General features: G+C 41.6%; 1 protein-coding gene across 1 annotated transcript in view; it reads left to right on the top strand.

The window, feature by feature from the left end:
• cenpj (centromere protein J) overlaps nt 1-22,901 on the top strand; it is a 67,259-nt gene that overhangs the window by 22,105 nt on the left and 22,253 nt on the right. The window contains exons 8-10 of the mRNA XM_034187040.1: nt 4,375-5,221; nt 15,691-15,823; nt 16,979-17,144. Coding sequence (XP_034042931.1) covers nt 4,375-5,221; nt 15,691-15,823; nt 16,979-17,144 — 1,146 coding nt within the window. The remainder of the gene's footprint in view (nt 1-4,374; nt 5,222-15,690; nt 15,824-16,978; nt 17,145-22,901) is intronic.

The raw sequence follows: 22,901 nt of genomic DNA, 5'->3' as shown, positions 1-22,901 counted from the left end.
GGCTTTAAGAAACACTATAAGAAATCAGGGAAAAAAACTGTGGCAGTCAGTAACGGTTACTTTTTTAGACCAAGCAGAGGGAAAAAAAATATGGAATCACTCAATTCTGAGGAAAAAATTATGGAATCATGAAAAAACAAAAGAACGCTCCAACACATCACTAGTATTTTGTTGCACCACCTCTGGCTTTTATAACAGCTTGCAGTCTCTGAGGCATGGACTTAATGCGTGACAAACAGTACTCTTTATCAATCTGGCTCCAACTTTCTCTGATTGCTGTTGCCAGATCAGCTTTGCAGGTTGGAGCCTTGTCATGGACCATTTTCTTCAACTTCCACCAAAGATTTTCAATTGGATTAAGATCCGGACTGTTTGCAGGCCATGACATTGACCCTATGTGTCTTTTTGCAAGGAATGTTTTCATAGTTTTGCTCTATGGCAAGATGCATTATCATCTTGAAAAATGATTTCATCATCCCCAAACATCCTTTCAATTGATGGGATAAGAAAAGTGTCTAAAATATCAACGTAAACTTGTGCATTTATTGATGATGTAATGACAGCTATCTCCCCAGTGCCTTTACCTGACATGCAGCCCCATATCTTCAATGACTGTGGAAATTTAGATGTTCTCTTCAGGCAGTCATCTTTATAAATCTCATTGGAACGGCACCAAACAAAAGTTCCAGCATCATCACCTTGCCCAATGCAGATTCGAGATTCATCACTGAATATGACTTTCATCCAGTCATCCACAGTCCACGATTGCTTTTCCTTAGCCCATTGTAACCTTGTTTTTTTTTCTGTTTAGGTGTTAATGATGGCTTTTGTTTAGCTTTTCTGTATGTAAATCCCATTTACTTTAGGCGGTTTCTTACAGTTCGGTCACAGACGTTGACTCCAGTTTCCTCCCATTCGTTCCTCATTTGTTTTGTTGTGCATTTTCGATTTTTGAGACATATTCCTTTAAGTTTTCTGTCTTGACGCTTTGATGTCTTTCTTGGTCTACCAGTATGTTTGCCTTTAACAACCTTCCCATGTTGTTTGTATTTGGTCCAGAGTTTAGACACAGCTGACTGTGAACAACCAACATCTTTTGCAACACTGCGTGATGATTTACCCTTTAGTTTTGTGTCATGTCTGTGATCTGCTTTTTTTCTACAAAATTAAACAACTGAATGAACATCCTCCGAGGCCGGTGATTCCATAATTATTGCCAGGGGTTGTAAATTTGGGCATTTGTTCATTCTTTTTCTGTAGCTGCTTATTCCAATTCAGTGTCATATGGGAGCTGGAGCCTCTCCTGGCAGTCATTGGGTGAGAGGTGAGGTACACCAGGGTTATGACTACAAAACCTTTTTCAAAACTTTCATTTTCCTGATGTTGCATTTGATGAACTTTTACCCATAGATCACTTTTTTGAAGTTTATTTCATTGGATCATGAAAAAAACCTCCCGCACCTAGCACCACATCATTTTTAAAAATACACGAGTTTACACAATACTATTTAAAAATAATGTAACAAGAAAAGAACAAGTATCAAGAAATAACAAGAAAATATGTACAAATAAATATTGCTAAAATATATTATTAAACAATAATTAAAAGAAATTAAAAATAAAGGTAAAATAGATGATGGGGGAGGTGATGGTCTAGTGGTTAAGGTGTTGGGCTTGAGTCCAGAAGATCATGGTTTCAAATCCCCACCTGACTGGAAAATCACTAGGGGCCCTTGGGCAAGGTCTTTAATCCTCTATTGCTCCCGGTGTGTAGTGAGTGCCTTGTATGGCAGCATCCTGACATTGGGGTGAATGTGAGACATAATTGTAAAGTGCTTTGAGCGTCTGATGCAGATGGAAAAGCGCTATATAAATGCAGTCCATTTACCATTTATATAAATGCAGTCCATTTATAGATAAACATGAACATGCCACTCAACAAAGTCTGCTGCCAAACTGGTGTCTAAACACTCTTTGTCAACCAGAAAAGCATCACAGGTGCCTCAAAGTTTGGCTGAAGATGGAGTTAGTGTCCCAACACCATCACAGTCTGTTGTGTGGCGTTGTACAATCAGAGATGCAGAACAAGTTAAGAACCGCCTCATGGAACTGATCTCTGAAGAGAAATTTTGTTTGCATTTTGATGGTAAGAAAATTGACAATAAGGAGTACCAAGTTGTGTACTTGAAAAATGACAGAAGAACATTACAACTTGGCATTTTGGCTTGTGACAGTAGAACCACTGCAGACATCTATATACCAAGATAGGACCTGCTTGATGAGTACAATGCATGGAACAGTATTCAGATGATCATCTCTGACACAACAGCAGTCAATACTGGTCACAAAAATTGTGTTGTAGCCAGGCTTCAGAGAACATTTCGACACAAGGGATTTGATGAACCTCAATACATCAGCTGCCAGCACCACATTCTTGATCTTGTTCTGCGACATTTGTTGGACTTCTTTTTTCCTATACGGTCACGGTCACCTAACATTAACTACAAGTTTATTGATGAGATTTTGGAACAGTATGATGATTTGCAAAATGCACACATGGGCACAGAAGTGATACCAGAATATGAGAACCTTGGCTGGAGACATGATTTTAAATTCCTTTTTGAGCTTTGTGAAGCATACAAGTTTTACAAAATGGAGGAAAAATGGCCTCACATCAAATGGCACAAGCTGCCATCACTTCACAGGGCCAGGTAGAACTCACGAGGAATTTTAGCACTTATTGCATTTTTCCTTCTTGCAAAGTGGCGAGAACAGCTGAGGGTAACTTGCGATTTCATTGCAAGTACATGGTCGCAGGCCTGGTTTTCTAACCAACACTATTCAGAGACAGATTATGAAGTCCTGCTGTCATCAATATCCAAACTTAAGTGTCCCAAAGCTGTGAAATGCTTCTCTACTCATAGTAGCTGAGAGAGCTGTAAGGTTGATGGAGGAGGTTTGTTCTACTTGCAAAACAGACAAATATCTTAGCAGCAAATTTATTAACACTAATACACAAATCTGAAACACTATTAAAAACACAACAAATGCTATATGTACTCATTTTCATGTATTCCTCATGTGTATTGTATGTAAAACTGACATTATAATAAAGAGTGTTTGAGCCGCTAGGTGTTTTAATGTGAAATATGAAACTGTCTTAGGTGCGGGAGGTTTTTTCAAGGTCTGGCAAAACCATAGTCATTTTTGTGAGTTTTAGGTAAAAGTTCATCATTTATAACCCCAGGCTAATAAATTTGAGATTTGTCATAACCCTAAGGTACACCCTGGACAGGACGCCAGTCTATCACAGGGCCACATATAGACAGACAAACACAAACAATTACCCAGAATCAGAATCTGATTCTGAAACCATTCAACTAATTATGGACTTGATTACATAAAATGACCTCTCACGGATTGTAGTTTTTATTGCGTATCACAAAAATAATGGTCTGATAAAATGTTGATGGGAGGTTTCCATTGACCAATGATATTTATTTTTGTATGCTGTAGTTAAGTTTGTGTCAAACAAGCAATTACTGTGGGATACTCGGATGGCGAGTATTATTTGCATTGTGAGGGAACCTTCTGTACAACATTTTAGTTGTGTGACATATTCTGAAAATGATCCTGCACACAAATGACTCAGTGGTGAGGGCTCCCACAGCTGCAAAAGATCTAATTTAAGCCCACCTTTCAGCTGGCTGTGGCAGACAGATGCCTAGTTTTGAGAAGTGGGGATGGTCTAGTTGTGTGACTGGGTGGTTGCTATCCAGGACTCTGCGCAGTTTCGTGGTGCAGTGAGTGTGGCATATGCTTCCAGACCTGAACTGACCCTTAAAGTACTGCAATATGCTGGAGCACTTAGTACTCAAGGCCACGCTCTTGAATTTATGAGCATTTTCCTCTATTTCTGTAATTTTATAGAATCAGGCAATAGTTGATTCATGACTGAGGCAATCCCCAAATTCATTCCCCAAGCCTCAAATTAAGCTAATGAAAATAATTTAGTACACACTGACCATTGTTTGTTTTTCAGCTGCCCCTGGTTGTTCTGGGTCGTCACAACAGTTCTAGTACAGATCCCCATTTGGATTTAGCACATTTTATGCCGGTTGCTCTTCCTGATGCAACTCTAGTTCTGCATGAAGAAACTCACAGAACTGATCTTCACAGTCTCCCAGACAAGTACTAATCAGAACTCACTCTGCTTCACTTCTGAAATCTTATGGGATCAGGTGCACTGATAGAAAAATGGTGTTGCAGATCGACAGTAATTTAGATAGATATTATCATACTGCAATTTTCCCCTTCATCAATTTTCGGGTTTTTATTTGTACCACATTTAAAACGTGCATTCTGTACTTGCAGATTCTTCAGAGGGACCAGCTTAACCAACAGCTGTGGGCTGGCAGGAGACCCTATCACCGCCGATTATCATCCACTCCCATTAAGTCACCTCCCTCAGATCTTCAGAGTTGCAGGAATAGTGGACAAAGTATTGGAAGGAGTGACGGTGGGAAATGTAAAAGCACCTCCATGGAGTCTGAGGCATTCATGTCAGAGAAAAGTGGTGATACACTGAAGGACAAAGTGAGCTGTGAGTGCGAGGAGGAAAGTAACAGTGGCAGCCATGATGACGACGACGCCTCTGATATTTCATCCTGTGACATCTCTGAATTTGGAGACCAGGAAGTGGTTATCAAACCAACTTTGTTTTCCGGTCATCTGAGCTTCCCTGAACCTTGTAACCAACCATATGACAAGACACCATACCAGGATGAAGACAACTGCAAGGATTTTGCTTCAGAAAAGACCAAAGAGGAGGAGATGGAGAGTGATGATGTCCTCAGTGAAGACTCCACGCTCATAGAAGACAAAGAGGGGCAACAGGGGGGAGTTCTGTTTGATGATGACACCACATGGAATGACCCGAGTGACACAACTGTCAGCTCAGCAGATGACAGCAGAGGAGTCAGTCCCGTTTCCAAGGCAACAGACAGTGGAATCTCACCACCAGAGTGCACTTTTTTGAGGAAAGTAGCAGTGAGCAACAATGTAGAAGTGGACAAAAGAAAGGCCATTGTTTCAACTAAACAGGAGTCTCCTCCCCCCTCTCAGCTCATGGCGAGGTTGTTCCCTGCCTTAAAACCAAAGGCCCAGAACACAGCAGCTCCTCCTCCTCCTCCGGCATCTGCTGTGCCTGATTCCAGAAAGGGTGAGGAGGAAACAGGTGAGAGAACTACTTGTAGTCTGTTCCTCTTCAGTGTCATTTTGTTAAGATACAGTTAAAAGAAAAATTCCATCCCCTTTCAGAGACAGCCCCTCACATAAGGCGGTATAGACAAATGCTAGGGTTTATAACAATTTATAGGAGGCACCCTAAATGAGAAGTGTGTGTGTGTGTGTGTGTGTGTTTTAGTCTAACAATACAGTAACTTGAGGAAGCACAGTGGCTTAGTGGTTAGCACTGTTGCTTCACAACAATGACATCCTGGGTTTGCGTCCTCCCACTTCCAAAGACATGCATGTTAGTTGAATTGGTGACTTAAAATGACTGTAGGTATAAGTGAGAGTATGACTGTGCTTGTATATATTTGGCCCTGCAATAGACTGGCAGTCTGTCCAGGATGTACCCCACCTTAGTGCCCAATGACCGCTGTGACCCTAACTTGGAATGACTAGAAATGAATGAGTGAATGAATGAATAAGATAACTCTGGCACAAAATATACCATCAGAATGCCTTATCCACAAGACTCCAAGCTGTCATTGATGTTAAAGGGGGAAACATTGTATTAAGAACAGGGGTATGCAGCTCTGTAATTCCGTAATTCAGTGTTCCCCTCAAACTCTACCCCCTGTCTCTGTCATGATACTTTGTCAGTAAGTTCCTACGTAATAAATTATTATTGACTTTACCCATACACCGCGCTGTTCACAATTCAATAATGCCATAGAGTTTTAGTATTTTTAATGTTAAAAATAATGGATTAGTATAATCCTGAAACCCAACATTGTGAACAATTTGAATGGCTCTTTTTTGCAGTATAAAGAGTAAATGTGGAGAACTCTTGTATTACCCCAGATATCTGAACAGTTGGTTAGATAATGTAAAATCAGTGAACAATACAGAATATGAAGTGATTTGTTACACAGGAAATGCTTTGCTTTTCCCATAACTGCAGTTGATTGCAGTAAAGTGGTTTTCAGTCTCTTTCTGTTACAGAGACTGTCCCTGTCTCTATTTGTGGACAGATGTAAAACCTCAAAAAATTGTTAGGCAATTACAGTGAAATTTTGAATGTTTGTGCCATGAGTTAGGGAAGAAAGGAGTCACTTTTAATGGTGTTTTTTTTTTTCCTCACTTAAAATTTTATTGATTTTTGCACAATTTTAAAAGAACAGAAACAAGGCCAGTGCCTGAACAAGCAAACAATAAGAACAATGTAAACAGAGCGAGGTAACAAATGATACATCAGCATAGTAAGATCTATTCAGTGTCTGTCCGTGTTCCTTTGTAGGTAATCTATTTATCCCACTTATCTTTAAATACTGCTTCCTTGAGTCTCAGAGTGTGTGTCATCTTTTCCATTGTGAATATTTCTTGTACAATCTCAGTCCATTGGTTGTAGGTGGGAGGTTCAAGCTTGAGCCATTTCCTGGTTATTGCTTTTCTAGCAGCTGTCAGGAGTATTTTAATCAGATAATGATCATCTGTTCTAACCACCTTTGTTATGCTACCCAGATACAAAATTATACCTGTCATGGGAATAGGGTATTTCAAAATTTTGTTTAAGGTCAACCATACAGTGTTCCAAAACGGTATAATTTTTGGGCAACTCCAAAAAACATGAGTATGGTTGGCATCATCCGCCCCACATTGCCTCCAACAGACCTGCGGCATTGCTAGTTGTTTACTCTTTATTGATGGAGTGGTAAAAAAGCGAATAAGATTTTTCCAGTTAAATTCCCGCCACTTAAGTTAACAGGTTGAGGACTGAGCCAATTTACATATTTGAAGCCATTCTTCATCAGAGATTGTGATAAGCATCTCTTTTTCCCATTTATTTTTGACATTGATAGTAGAGTATTTATGGTTGACCATTAGGCTAACATATAATCGGGAAATAATTGTTTGTTTTTGAATCATATGATGCCAGCAACAGATCAAAGACTGCATTAGTTTTGTCACTCCCGTTGAATTTTATGTCCTTATCGAAAGAAATCCTGATTGCTAAGTCCAAATTTATCCTTCAGTTCCTGGAAACTCCTCATCTCAGCATTCTTCACCACTGTATAAAAGGCAGTGATGGCCTTTATAGCTCCAGCTCTTAAATATTGAGTCAAGCATACCTGGCTTAAAGTCTTTATCAAAGGCTATCCATTTTAGAATTTTCCTTTCTTCATTCAGTTTAAATTGTCTTGCCAAATTGAGCCAAATATCCAGTGCATATTTAGTCACTGGATTAAGATAATTTTTTAAAGCATTAGGTATACTGTCCTCGCCCAAGTAAGTCTGTACCTGTTGCCCAGGAATACATGTCTCCACCTCTTTCCATCTAGCAAAATAATTAGGGTCACACCAGCAACAGAGGTAACAGAACTGTGCAGCATAAAAATACAGTTTCAAATTAGGAAGGGCCATACCTCCTTTATCTTTAGGCAACTGTAATGTTGAATATCTGATTCTGGCTCTATTCCCACTTCAAATAAATCTGGATATCATCTTATCCCACTCTGAGAATTGCTTAGACGGTACATCAACAGGAAGTGCTTGAAATAAATAAAGTAATCTTGGCAAAAGGTTAATTTTTATTGTATTTATCCTACTAGTGAAGTCTAATGGGTACGTGGACCATCTTTCAATATCTGCTATCAAATTTTGATTAACTACGTTATCATTTTCCTCATACAATAGTGATGGATCCTTGGTCAAAAACACACCAAGATATTTAATTTTTCCTGCATCCCCACTTGATACAATATTTACTCGACAGTGCGGCAGAGGGGGTATGATTAAAGAGTAAAATTTGAGTTTTTGAGACATTCAGACATTCATTATATCCTGCGTATATATTAAATTCTTGTAATAGATCAATTAGTCTAGGAAAGGAGATATTAATATCTTCAAGATACAACAAAAAATCATCCGCGAACAGTCCAATTTTTTGCTCTCTTCCACCTATCTCAACTCCCTTCAGGTCAACACATTGCCGTATTGCCTGGGCCAGCGGTTCGATGTATAGAGCGAATAAGGTGGGACTCAAGCAAAACCCTTGTCGAGTTCCTGTACTCAACTCAAAACGTTCTGTCAATGAACCATTCACCTTTATTCTTGCAGTTGGTTTTTGATAAATTGCCCTTATACACCTAATTGAATCTTCAGTGAAACCAAACTTTTCTAACGTCAAATATAAGAAATCCCAATCCATTCGGTCAAACGCCTTCTCAGCGTCGAGGCTGATTAGGGCTGCTTTCAAGTTTGATTTTGTAATGTTATGTAGTATATGGAGGGTTCTTCTAATACTGTCATGACTTTGCCTCGCTGTTATAAAGCCAGTCTGGTCCTCATCTATTATGTCTGCAATAAATGTATTAATTCTCTTGGTAATAATGGATGTGTACAATTTGTAGTCAGCATTTAAAATTGATATTGGCCTGTAACTAGCACAGTTTTCTCTATCTTTGTTCTCTTTAGGGATTAGAGTTATAATTGCCTCCCTCCATGATGGTGGCATTCTACCCTCCTTGTGAACATAGTTAAGGGCTCTAAGAAGGAGTGGCTTCAGGTCCTCCCCGAATACCCTATACCACTTTGTGGGGAAGCCGTCACTACCTGGAGCCTTACCTGTTTTTAAACTACTTACTGCTTTATCTAATTCTTTCATGTGAGTTTTTTATTTTGTATTTCCCCAATGTAAGGAAGGTCTAGCTGATCTAAAAACATTTGAGCTGATTCCTTGTCAGGGGCACCCTCTTGTGAATACAACATGCTATAGTATTTATAAAAAGTTTTTTCTATCTCCTTGGGATTTGTCTCTAATTTTTGTGAAATTTGGATCTCTTATTTTAAGGATTGCAGCGTCAGCTTGTTTACGTAATCTATGGGCAAGTCATTTGGTTGACTTTGGGCCAGGTTCATAATATGTCTGATTGAAATATCTACTTTTTTCTCTATTTCCTGATCTAAAAAATTTACAAGCTCTGATTTCAACTTTTGTATTTTATTTTGTGTCTCTTGATCTCTCTTTAATTTCAATTTGTGTTCTTGGTCTTTCAAGTCATTTGTTAGTTTTAGATATTGTTCCGTTCTAATTCTCTTTATGTATGTTGTCTTGGCTATGATTTTTCCACGCAATACTGCCTTGAGCGTATCCCATACTATTGAAGGGTCAACTTGGCCGTCATCATTCTGTTCAATAAATAATTTTATTTCTTGCTTGATATATTCGGTAACTGATTGATTGTTCAGTAGTCCAACATTAAGTCTCCATACAGTATTTTTCTGCCTCTTGTCTAATTGAATAGTTAAATAAACTGAATTATGGTCTGACACATCTGCAACTCCAATTCTACATTCTAATACTCTATAGTAGTCCTCCTTTTTCATTAGAAAATAATCTATCCTTGAGTAAACAGAGTGAGGCACCAAGTAATGGGTGTAATCTTTCTCTGACGGGTGAAAAAGTCTCCACACATCCACCATGCCACTTTCCTCCAAAGTTGTATTAAGTATTCTTGTTAGGTTTTTCTTATTTCTATTCTTACTAGTAGAGTCCCATTTTAAATCTAGAACTGTGTTCCAGTCTCCAGCACAAACACATATCCCCTCTGCCTCCACTGTAACAATATCAAACAGCATTTTATAAAAGGATCCATCACTATCAGGGGGTGCATAGATATTTATCAAAGTTAGAGTTGTATTTTCTATTATACCCTTTACTATGACATACCTTCCCTGCCTGGTCATCTCTTATTACCTTATGTTCTTTGAATTTCACAGATTTAGAGATAAGTGTCGCTACCCCTCTCTTATGACTCTCAGCATGTGAGCTGTAAAACACATTATTATATCCAAACTTAACAAGTTTATCATGCTCCTGGGCTGACAAGTGTGTTTCTTGCAAATAAATAATGTGCACATTATCTTTTTTTATCTTAGTCATGACCCGTGACCTCTTTACTGGATTACCTAATCCATTGACATTCAATGTAATAAATCTCAACTCTGCATCATGCTGGAGCCCATTCATTATAATAATGGCTAAACCTCCCAAACAAAAAACAACTCTTCTCTAAGAGTGAAAACCATTTAACAAAAAACAAAAAAGAACCAAGCCTAAAATGAAAAACGAGGACTCCCAAGGTGGGGTATACCAAAACCCTCCCCGACCCTTTACCAGGTGAGGGGGAAAGCCCCCCTGAAAGAGAAGGCCCCCTCCCAGAACTAGTGGCTGCCCTCCCAAAAGCTTACCACTCGTTCTACCTCAGGTACTATAGCTCCCCCCCAGCTGGGCTAATCAGATTTATAGATGATAATAATCAAACAATTCTTAATAAAATATTATGCATGCAGTTCTTGATCAAACCTTATTTTAAACTATAGTTTGTGCCTACAGTGTTCATTCTCCCAGGCAGCGTCCTCTCATTTGGCCAATTAAATCAAGTGGCATTATTACGATGAAATTCCTGCAGGCGCTCTCGTGCACGCTGAGCTGTAGATCCGCGATGTTGGACACGTTGCCGTTGCACTGTCTGGTCCAGTCCTTGTAGCGCTACCGCTTTAGAGCCACTGGAGTCATCCTCACTCGCGCATCTGACGGGGAAACCCCTGTTGCGCAAATCCTCCTCGGCCTCCTTGGTGCTGTTATAGATCTGCGATCCGCTCTCCCAGTGAATACGCATACGCGTAAAAGGCGTCTGGAAGCGAATGCCCTTCTCTTTCAAAACAGATTTAACATATTTATAGGCTTTGCGGTGCTGCACCACGTCTGAGGTATAATCATGGTCAAACGACAAAATCTTTCCGCCAAATAAGATTTTCTTTTGCCAAACTTGTTTGAGGATTGTTTCTTTTACCTTGAACTGGAGAAAATTGACCACTATGGATCTAGGCGGTGCACTGGGGTTTGGCTTTGATGCGAGTGAGCGGTGTGCACGTTGTATTTGTAGATCCGTCCCATCTTCAATTAGCTTCTCGTCAATTATCAATTTCTCCACAAACTGTAGCACTGAGGACCCCTCCGCTCCTTCAGGCACTCCATAAATTCTTAAATTATTCCTCCTTAACCTCGATTCTAGGTCGTTGACCCTGTTCAGCAGCGCCCTCTGGTCTTTAAGTGATTGTTGGAGTGCCTCATGTACCGTAGCTGACCATGTTTCCAGCTCGTCAATTCGTGCAGCAGCTTCCCCAAGTTTCTCACCCTCTTCCTGAATCGAAAGTGATACGGTGGTTAGCTGCTGATCCATCTGCTGCTTGAATTCATTCAACTCCTTCTTCACGTCTTGCTTGAAATCATTTCTGAATGTGTCCAAGTCCGTTTTTAACTCCGTTCTTAAAGAAGCGATTTGTTCACTTATTTTTATTAAAGAAGCGTGAACGGATTCTGTCGGGTCACCGCCATATTCTGCCCCCTTAGCGTTAGCATCAGCTGCGATCTGTGTGCCCGGAGACGGTGCTTCTTTCTCTTGTTTTTCTGGCATCTTCTTGCTCTTAGATTTGGTCCCCCCACTCATATTTGAATAGTAGATGACAAAAGTCTCGTATCAAGTTAATGAGAGTGGGTTATATAGCCCAGCTGCGCGGAGCTCTCACTTTATGCGACCATCTTCCTCCGTAGCCAAGCCGGAAGTCCAACTTTTAATGGTGGTTTTATATGTGCTGTCAGATATTTTATTTTATCCTTTCCTGAATTTTTTTTTTTTACATTCCAGTTTTAGGTTTTCATTTTAACCTATTGTACTTTCTGTTGTCTTATGATTTCTCAAAGATGTGATAGAAATACAACCTAAGAGTTGTCGGACAACAGAGATGGTAATTACCCCACCAGATTTGTTAATTTTATGATTGGTGTGTTTCGTTCCTCTTGTTTTGCTAAATCAGATTCTGTATTTTATGACACACGCAGTAAATGTTACCACCAAGAAGAATGGTCTGTCAGTGACCCTAACAAAGCAGGTTACGGTGTATCCACATTTTGTTATGTTACAGCCTTTTTCCAAAATAGAGTAAATTTATTTTTCCCTCAGACTTCTACTCACACCGCATAATGACAACATGAAAATTTTTTTTTCTTTTTTTTTTTAATTTTTGCAAATTTATTAAATACAACCCCAATTCCACTGAAGTTGGGACGTTGTGTGAAACGTAAATAAAAAGAGAATGCAATGATTTTCAAATCCTCTTCAACCTATTTTCAATTGAACACACCACAAAGACAAATTATTTCATGTTCAAACTAATAGACTTTATTGTTTTTGTGCAAATATTTGCTCATTTTGAAATGGATGCCTGCAACACGTTTCAAAAAAGCTGGGACAGTGGTATGTTTACCACTGTGTTACATCATCTTTCCTTCTAACAACACTCAGTAAGCATTTGGGAACTGAGGACAATAATTGTTGAAGCTTTGTAGGTGGAATTCTTTCCCCATTCTTGCTTGATGTACGACTTCAGTTGTTCAACAGTCCGGGGTCTCCGTTGTTATATTTTGTGCCTCATAATGCGCCACACATTTTCAGTGGGCAACAGGTCTGAACTGCAGGCAGGCCAGTCTAGTACCCGCACTCTTTTACTACGAAGCCATGCTGTTGTAACACGTGCAGAATGTTGCTTGGCATTGTCTTGCTGAAAAAAGCCGGGATGTCCCTGAAATAGACGTTGCTTGGATGGCAGCATGTGTTGCTCCAAAACCTGGATGTACTTTTTACCATTGATGGTGCCATCACAGACGTGTAAGTTGCCCATATCATGGGCACTAACACACCCCCATACCATCACAGAAGCTGGCTTTTGAACTTTGCACTGGTAACAATCTGGATGATCTGTTACCTCTTTTGTCCGGAGGACATGACGTCCATGATTTCCAAAAACAATCTGAAATGTGGACTCATCAGACCACAGCACACTTTGCGTCTGTCCATTTCAAATGAGCTCCGGCCCAGAGAAGGCAGCGATGTTTCTGGATGTTGTTGATGTATGGCTTTCACTTTGCATGGTAGAGTTTTACCTTGCACTTGTAGATGTAGCGACAAACTGTGTTAACTGACGATGGTTTTCTGAAGTGTTCCTGAGCCCACGTGGTAACATTCTTTACACAGTGATGTCTGTTTTAATGCAGGGCTCTGGCTGGGCCACTCAAGGACATTCACAGAGTTGTCCTGAAGCTACTGCTCTGATATCTTGGCTGTGTGCTTAGGGTCATTGTCCTGCTGAAAGATGAACCATCTGTTGTGAAAGTGTAGTGACATGGACCCACAACAGGGGGCGCAAATGAACGGTCAATAGATGAGCCAAAAAAGTAACAATTTAATGTTGTGAAGGTGCACAACGAATACACAGACAATCTCAGAATCTGATAACAGTCAATCCACAAAGGTGACGTGTGGGCAGGCTCGAGGATAGAAGACGTCTGTCCTGAGAAGAGCCGGAACCACACGATTTCCGCCGCCACCGAACCTGGTGAATACTGGAGCCGGCAAGTCCCGAATTCCCAGGTGATCACCGTCCCCGACTGTCGGATCTGGTACTGCTGGCGAAGAGCAAAGACAGTCAAGTGTGGGTGTGTGTACACCCCGTAACAGCAACGGTGGGAATGCCACCTCCACCTCTAACACACACTCGTGCAGCGTCTGTTTAACCACTTATCTGACGGGACGTAGGACGAAACAGTCGCGACCCACGCCGGTCCTCTGGTTGACAGGTGCAACACAATAGCTCTTGGAATCAATTAATACAGGCAGAGAAAGTTACCTCCATAGAAGTACGATATCTCGGCGATGAGGTGGAGATGACGTCTGGGTTTTATGGAGTGAGATGATGAAGAATGAGTGACAGCTGTCAGGAAATAATGAGAGACAGCTGTCACTCCCGGCTGTGTCCGTGGCGGCAGCGCCCTCTCGTGCCTGAAGCCCGCACTTCAGGCAGGGCGCCCTCTGGTGGTGGGCCAGCAGTACCTCCTCTTCTGGCGGCCCACACAACACCATCTCCCCAGTCTGAGGTCAAGAGCACTCTGGAGCAGTTTTTCATCCAGGATGACTCTCTACATTGCTGCATTTATCTTTCCCTTAATCCTGACTAGTCTCCCTGTTCCTGCTGCTGAAAAACATCCGCACACCATGATGCTGCCACCACCATGCTTCACTGTAAGGATGGTGCCTGGCTTCCCCCAAACATGATGCCTGGGTTTAATGCCAAAGAATTTAATCTTTGTCTCATCAGACCACAGAATTTTATTTCTCATGGTCTGAGAGTCCTTCAGGTGTGTTTTATCAAACTCCAGGCAGGCTGCCATGTGCCTTTTTTCTAAGGAGTGGCTTCTGTCTGGTCAGTCCAACATACAGGCCTGATTGCTGTAGAGATGGTTGTCCTTCTGGAATGTTCTCCTCGCTCCACAGAGGAATGCTGGAGCTCTGACAGAGTGCCCATCTTGCTCACCTCTCTAACTAAGGCCCTTCTCTCCAATCGCTCAGTTGAGACGGGTGGCCAGCTCTAGGAAGAGTGCTGGTGGATCTGAATGTTTTTCATTTACAGATGATGGAGGCCACTGTGCTCATTGAGACCTTCAAAGCAGCAGAAATGTTTCTGTACCCTTCCCTAGATTTGTGCCATGAGACAATCCTGGCTCGGAAGTCTGCAGTCAATTCCTTTGACTTCATGCTTGGTTTGTGCTCTGGCATGCACTGTCAACTGTGAGACCTTACATGTATGTCTTTCCAAATCATGTCCAGTCAACTGAATTTACCCCAGGTGGACTCCAATTAAGCTGTAGAAACATCTCAAGAATGATCAGTGTAAACAGAATGCACCTGAGCTCAATGTTGAACTTCATGGTGAAGGCTGTGAGTACTTAATGTACATGTGATTTCTTCGTTTTTTTCTTTTTAATAACAAAATTGCAATTGCAATAATCAAACAAACAAACAAACAAACTTTTCACATTGTCATTATGGGGTGTTGTGTATAGAATTTTGAGGACGAAATATTCCATTTTGGAATAAGGCTATAACAGAACAAAATGTGGAAAATATGAAGCACTGTGAATACTTTCTGGGTGCACTGTATTTTTGTTGGATTTCACCACTGTGGCAACTGGGACTCTGCCAAATGTACTGCGACAAGGAGGTTCTTGGGGTTTTGGCTGTGTAAACAATGAGTATAAAGTTATGTGCCTGAAAGTTCTGCTAACATTAAAACACTTTCTAAAGTCATTTGAGCTCATTCTTTAATATTTTCACCCAATAAACCCACAAAGACCTGATGGGGATAACAATCAGATTTCTGATTGCTGTCCTCTGTAGGATAGTAGTGGTACCTGGTGTCAGAGTTCACCTTCTGCTTATTCGTGGTGTGGAGAGAATGTTGTCATATTCTTTCATGAGAACTAAGATTAAGATGAGCTCAGTGAGGTTGATAAAATATCCTCTAAGTGTGTGTTTGCGTGTGTGTCTGTCCATCCATCTTCAGCTCAGCAGGTGCAGTCCAGACAGCTGAGAGAGAAACTGATTGAATTGGAGATTGAGATTGAGCGCTTTCAGAAGCAGACCGCTGCCCTCATCAAACTTCAACAGGAAAATAAGAAAAATCAGGAAACCCTCAGGTGAAATCTTCATTTGGCTGTTTGTAATCTTTTATCTGAGGAGCATTTAGTTATCTAGTCTCCTCACTGGAGCAGTGATTATGGTATGGAAAATGTAAATTAAAAACAAAGCACAAATATCCCTACAGTAATTCTTACTTTTACTTTGACATTTATTTCACTCAGACCGGAGATTGTGTTCCAGTTATACAGGAATCACACTTGTCAGCCTCCCTGGGAGAGTCTATGACAGGGTACTAGAGAAGAGACTTAGACCATTAGTCGAACCTCAGATTCAGGAGGAGCAGTGTGGGTTCCGTCCTGGTTGTGGAACGGTTGCACAGCTCTTTATCCCCATCCCCACAAGGGTATTGGATGGGTCTTGGGAGTATGCCCAACCAGTCTACATGTGTTTTGTGGACTTGGAAATGGCGTATGAATGAGTCTCTCTGGGTATCCTGTGGGGGGTATTGTGGGAGTATGGGGTACTGGATTCGCTGCAATGTGTGATCCGGTCTCTGTATGATCAAAGTAGGAGATGCATCCTCATTCTCGGCATTACGTCAGTGGGAATCCAGTTATTATTATTTAAATGTTAAATGGACATGGTAAATGGATAGCACTTTTCCATCTGCATCAGACGCTTAAAGCGCTTTATAAATAATACCTCACTTTCACCCCAATGTAAAGGTGCTGGCATACAAGGTACTCACTGCACACCGGACGTAACTAGGGGATTAAGGACCTTGCCCAAGGGCCCTTAATGATTTTCCGGTCAGGCCGGGATTTAAACCGAGGATCCTCTGGTCTCAAGTCCAACGCTTTAACCACTAGACCATCACCTCCCCTAAAAATTTGTGTTCAGTTTTAAATTGGTGAGGTTGGTGATTCTGTGTTCCAGAGGTAGGATGAAATCACCATCAAGTCACTCTTAAGTCATGAATCTGCAAGTCCCAAGTCAAGTCTCAAGTCATAATGACCACCAATTTTTTGCAAGCTGACTTGAGACTTGACTTGGGACTTGCACATTGATGACTTGAGAATGACTTGACAGTGACTTCGTCCCACCTCTACTTTGTTCTATGTAATTCTGTGCTTTTGACTCTTCAAGATTGTAATTGATTCCTCGCTACTTACTGTGTGATATTTTGTGACAACACTATTGCTTTTGTGCAGAAAAGAGCGTTTGGAGTTTGAGAAAATGAAAGTAGAGGAACTGGCCAAATTGGAAGATTATAAGAATGAGAAGAACAGGAAGCTGCAGAAGGAGCGCAAAGTCTTTGAGACCTATGCTTCAGCCGCCAGAGCCATTCCTGACAAGCGAGAACGAGAGCAAATCCTGGTGACACATAGATCCAAATCAATACATTGATTAAACAATATTTTCTGTTGAATGCAATTCTGTGAGAATGGAAAAAATCTAATCCCTGGAGTCATGTTCAACTGTTTGAGGATATAATAATATTGAGGCTTGAGTTACCCATGTGTCTTCTGGCACATTGTAGCTGAATGGTCAGGTCTTACAGCCCTTCACACATAACATGTTTGAGGCAGATTGGTGCATGAAGGAGTCATCGAATGGCACTCGTGGAAAATTGGAGCTGCACTCGAACGCCTCGTACAGCAGTCGCCACATCCATTCGGTCACGGCACATGCACTCTGTTTGCGTGCCGCTCGTGCCGGAAACCCATTTGAACACTGGGCAGGATGACGTCACACTGCCATCTGATTGTGCTCGCAGCATTTGTATGGCATGTTATATACAGGTTGGACATATCATGCCGTGGCCGAGGAGTTGCACGAAATCAGCCTTCACACCAGCGGCTGAAAGTCAGCGAATGCCCTGCGAGTGCCCATTTGATCCACTCACTGTCGTCGGCCAGAGTCCAGGTGCCACCCACAAACATCCAACACCACTTGTGGGGCACTTAGAAAAGGCGGGGCCATTCGCGCTTCCAGCATGAAAGTAGAGAGCAGGCGACCATGTCCGTCGTGACACAGCTGATAGGTCTGGAACACCATGGCATATCGCAAACCCACACCACCACAACAGATGAAAATAAGTACCCAGCCCACCTGCATGTCACAGCGCCAGCCAACCGAACAGGCACGTCACGTGACACGCGAACGCAATGTCCACGATCAGTCGTCATGTCACAGCCTGACTCACAATTTTTTTGTAAATTATGGTGGAAAATAAGTATTTGGTCAATAATAAAAATTCAACTCAATACTTTGTACCATAATCTTTGTTGGCAATGACAGAGGTCAAACGTTTCCTGTAAGTCTTCACCAGGTTTACACACACTGTAGCTGGTATTTTGGCCCATTCCTCCACACAGATCTCCTCTAGAGCAGCGATGTTTTGGGGCTGTCACTGGGCAACATGGACTTTCAACTCCCTCCACAAATTTTCTATGGGGTTGAGGTGGCTAGGCCACTCCAGGACCTTGAAGTGCTTTTTACGGAGCCACTCCTTCATTGCCCGAGCGGTGTGTTTGGGATCATTGTCATGCTGGAAGACCCAGCCACGTTACAACTTCAATGCTCTCACTGATGGAAGGAGGTTTTGGCTTAAAATCTCACGATACATGGCCACCTTCATTCTTCCCTTAACACGAATCAGTTGTCCTGTCCCCTTTGCAGAAAAACAGCCCCAAAGCATGATGTTTCCGCCTCCATGCTTCACAGTAGATATGGTCTTCTTAGAATGCAACTCAGCATTCTTCTTCCTCCAAACATGATGAGTTGAGTTTTTACCAAAAAGTTCTATTTTGGTTTCATTTCATTCATTTATCATCCATATGCTCTCTGGCAAACTTCAGACAGGGTTGGACATGTACTGGCTTAAGCAGGGGGACACGCCTGGCACTGCAGGATTTGAGTCCCTCTGTGCGTAGTGTGTAGCCTTTGTTACTTTGTTCCCAGCTCTCTGCAAGTCATTCATCAGGTCACTCCGTGTAGTTCTGGGATTTTTGTTCACTGTTCTCATGATCATTTTGACCCCATGGGATGAGATCTTGCGTGGAGCCCCAGATCGAGGGAGATTATCAATGGTCTTGTATGTCTTCCATTTTCTTACAATTGCTCCCACGGTTGATCTATTCACACCAACCTGCTTGACTATTGTAGATTCACTGTTCTCAGCCTGGTGCAGGTCTACAGTGTTCTTCCTGGTGTCCTTCAACAGCTCTTTGGTCTTGGCCATGGTTGAGTTTGGAGTCTGAATGTTTGAGGCTGTGGACAGATATCTTTTATACAGGTAATGAGTTCCAACGGATGCCATTAATACAGGTAACAGGTGGAGGACAGAAGAACTTCTTAAAGAAGAAGTTACAGGTCTGTGAGAGCCAGAAATCGTCCTTGTTTGTGGGTGACCAAATACTTATTTTCCACCATAATTTACAAATAAATTCTTTAAAAATCCTACAATGTGATTTCCTGGATTTTTTTTTTCCTAATTTTGTCTTTCATAGTTGAAGGGTTCCTATGTTGAAAATTACAGACCTCTCTCATCTTTCTAAGTAGGAGAACTTGCACAATCAGGGACTGACTAAATACTTTTTTACCCCACCGTATGTGAGCGCTTTGCTGCAATGGGAAGGTGGGTGTGTCGATCATGTATTGATTGACATTATCACACACGCACTACTGTTATGCATTTGTCATGGGACTGTGGTTGACATGTAATCACATGGGTTGGATGACATTCATCATCAAGCAGGGAGGGAGCTGACCACTGCCCACGGCCAGTGCTGCTGTCCTGCAGCGTGCGCCGCTCCACATTGCAGCAGACCGCCACGTCAGCGCAACGCAAAGCTAGGGAACACATATTATCACGTGCTCCAATCACCCATGTGCAAGGTACGGTGCTGCATGCGTGTCTGCAAACGATGACGGCATGGGAAAAATAAAAACAAACTGGATTGCCCCAACCACGTCTCATCGCGCACGGCGATGACCATGCAGTCAAAGCTGCACCTGACCACTGCGTCATTGCGACGCACAGCTGGAAACACATTATGGCATGTAGAATATCACCTAATCTGAAACACCACCGTGAGGTGTGTGCATCAGTGGGCTTTCCTCACATTGTAATAAATAAAACCACATATCACCTATGCATCGCAGTCACCAGCTCTTCACTGTGCGCTGGACAGAGGGATACGTGGAGCCAGCTGGTGTGTACATGATATGAGCCCATCAGGTCATTCATGTAAAAAAATAAAAGGAAGAAAAAGTGTTCCATGTCAGTCCATTACTTCCTGGTGTACATCCAGGAGGAGGATCATTCTTGTATTGTCCGCATTTTATATCAGGAATTAAATATTAAAGTGCGGTTGTGGTTTTTGTGTGTGTGTGTGTGTGTGTTTTTGTTTGGTTTTGCAGTGAGAACAGAATCATGGCCAGTAACATGAGTCACATTTCTGCTGATTTCTGCACAGCATAGATAATATGTCCAGGAAAATTCAGATGGCTTTCGGGGACGATTTTATGGGCATCACACAGATTAAGGAGTGTTACAGCCGGTTTAAAGACGGCGCACAATGGCGGAGGGCGCGCCGCACTCCGAGCGGCGATCAACAGGCTGAAATGACCAGATCATTTCCAAACTGAATGCTATGTTGATCCGGGGCGTCGTCTGACTACCAGAGAAATGGCAGAAAAGGTGGACATCAGCACTTTTCCGGCACATTCCACTGTTAAAGGAGATTTTGTCATGAAAACAGGAGCGGAGGAATTTGCCACGGAGCCGCTAATGGTGCGGAATGAAAGCACCTCCGTGTTGGTCTCACAGGACATGTGACATGCCCAGATCTTCGATAATTTCTCGGATACTCACTTGACTGAAAAGCCACCCAAAGCCGTCTGAATCTTCCGAATGGTGGAAGAGCTGGGCATGTCCCATGAGACTTCCAACACGGAGGTGCTTTTTGTTCTGCGCCATTACGCGGCTCCGTCCTGACGCGCGTCTTTCCTTACAAAATCTCCTGTAACAGTGTAATGTGCAGAAAAAGTGCTATGTCCACCTCTCTTGCCATTTCTCTGGTAGTCAGACGACGTCCCGGATCAACACAGCCTTCACTTTGGAAATGATCTGGTCGTTTCAGCCTGTCGATGGCCACTCGAAGCGCGGGGCGCCCTCAGCCGCTGTGGGCCGTCTTTAATCCGGTTGTAATGCTCCTTAATCTGTGTGATGCCCATAAGATCTTCACCAAAAGCCATCTGAATTTTCTGAATGGTCTCCACCTGGCTGTCTCTCACAGTTTCTGAAAAAAATTTGATGCAGCACAGCGGCAGTCGCTCAGCCATTTTCCTCACAATAAAAATCCGCCGAGGGGGCTGGACCACTCCTCCCACAAAGCGTGCTCACAGGCGAATGACGCAACCGACAGGCGTGAAAAAACTCACACATGTGCACGAAGGTTCAAGCTTGGCTGATGCAATCACACGTGATTCAAATCCATATGGTTTTTGCAAAAAATAACAAGGTCGGATACTTTTCTAACAGACCTCGTATATCCTCTCACTGTGTTCATGCACGTGCATGAGCGTGCATGAAACCATCACTGTAGGATCGTTCATGCCTGTCTGTCCGTGTGTCCCTCCCGACAGCAGGTGGAATTTTTCGCCGTTTGCCAAATCTTTTTTTTTTTTTTTCCCTCTTTTTGGCCGGTTTCTGTTTCTTCACCCAGCTTCGTGTTATGTGTGAAGGGGCCCTTACTTTTGCACTACACAATGAAGTGTTTCTCCAATCACAGCTACAGAAACCAATAAACTTCTTTAGAGTTACAGACTTGTTATTTTTGCTTGAGTTATAGTGTCTTGTGGCTTCCCTCATTAATCTTGTTCTTGAGGCAGCTTTGTTGTGATTTGGACTATTTAAATTCAATAAATTAATATTATAAATTACATACCTTGAAATTGAACCTTCCGTTATATGGTGGCTTACAAAAGTATTCAGCCCCTTGGTATTTCACGCATTTTAATTAGTTTATGGCATTTCAAATACAAAAAGTAAATCAACCTTCTCAATATAAAAATTTCTAAAATTATCTTCCTTAAACTCAAACTGAACGTAAAGCTCTACAACTTGATATAAATTAAAAGTCAAGATGATGGGTTGCATAACTAATCAGCCCCTTTGGTATAATACCTCTAACTAATCAGTTTAATTGCCAGTTTTCTTCAGACAAGTCAGGATGGATACATGAACATTTCCAAATCACTGAATATGTCTTGAACTTTATTTACAACAGTTATGAAGAAATACAAACAGTATGGCACTCTATGGTAAATCTGTCTGGCGTAGACAGTTCTCAAAAACTGAGTGAGTGTGCCAGAAGATTTTCTTTCACCAAAACATTAAATCTAGGCTTGCATCTCAGTACCATCTGGTAAATTGTAGCTGAACTTTCAGATCTTCTTTTTAAGAAAACCTTCCTCTGTACCACTTCATCATGAAGCTGTATAACTGGGGATACAAAATGCAAAACATGCACTATGCACAATTTCTCCAATCACAGCCACAGGAGCCTATAACTTCTTCTGGGTCGTCTGGGTGTCTTGGTGGTTTTCCTCAGTCTTCTCCTTCTTGCACAGTTACTCAGTTTTGAGAACTGTCTACTCCACACAGAATTACCAGAGAGCACCATACTGTTTGTATTTCTTCATCACTGGTGTAAATAAAGTTTAAGACATATTCAGTGACTTGGAAATGTTCATGTATCCATCCCCTGACCTGTCTGAAGAAAAGTGGCAATTAAACTGATTTACAGTTATTATACCAAAGGGGCTGATTACTTATGCAACCCAACATCTTGGCTTTTATATTTTTAATTAATTTATATCAAGTTGTAGAGATTTGAATTGAAGGAAGATAATTGTAGAAATTTTTATATGGAGAAGCCTGATTTACTTTTTGTTTTTGAAATGCTATAAACAAATTAAAATGTGTGAAATACCAAGGGGCTGAATACTTTTGAAAGCCACCGTATTTAGTGACTTGCCACATATGCACTTTGTCTGCATTTTTTATTTTATTTCATTTCACTATGTAAACACATTTTTATTGTTGGTCAATTACATTGGACATCT

Source organism: Thalassophryne amazonica, chromosome 14, assembly GCF_902500255.1.
Source record: "Thalassophryne amazonica chromosome 14, fThaAma1.1, whole genome shotgun sequence".
NCBI classification, from domain to species: Eukaryota; Metazoa; Chordata; class Actinopteri; order Batrachoidiformes; family Batrachoididae; genus Thalassophryne; species Thalassophryne amazonica.
The sequence above is the reverse complement of the archived record's forward strand: the minus strand, read 5'-3'. Positions and strand labels throughout refer to the sequence as shown.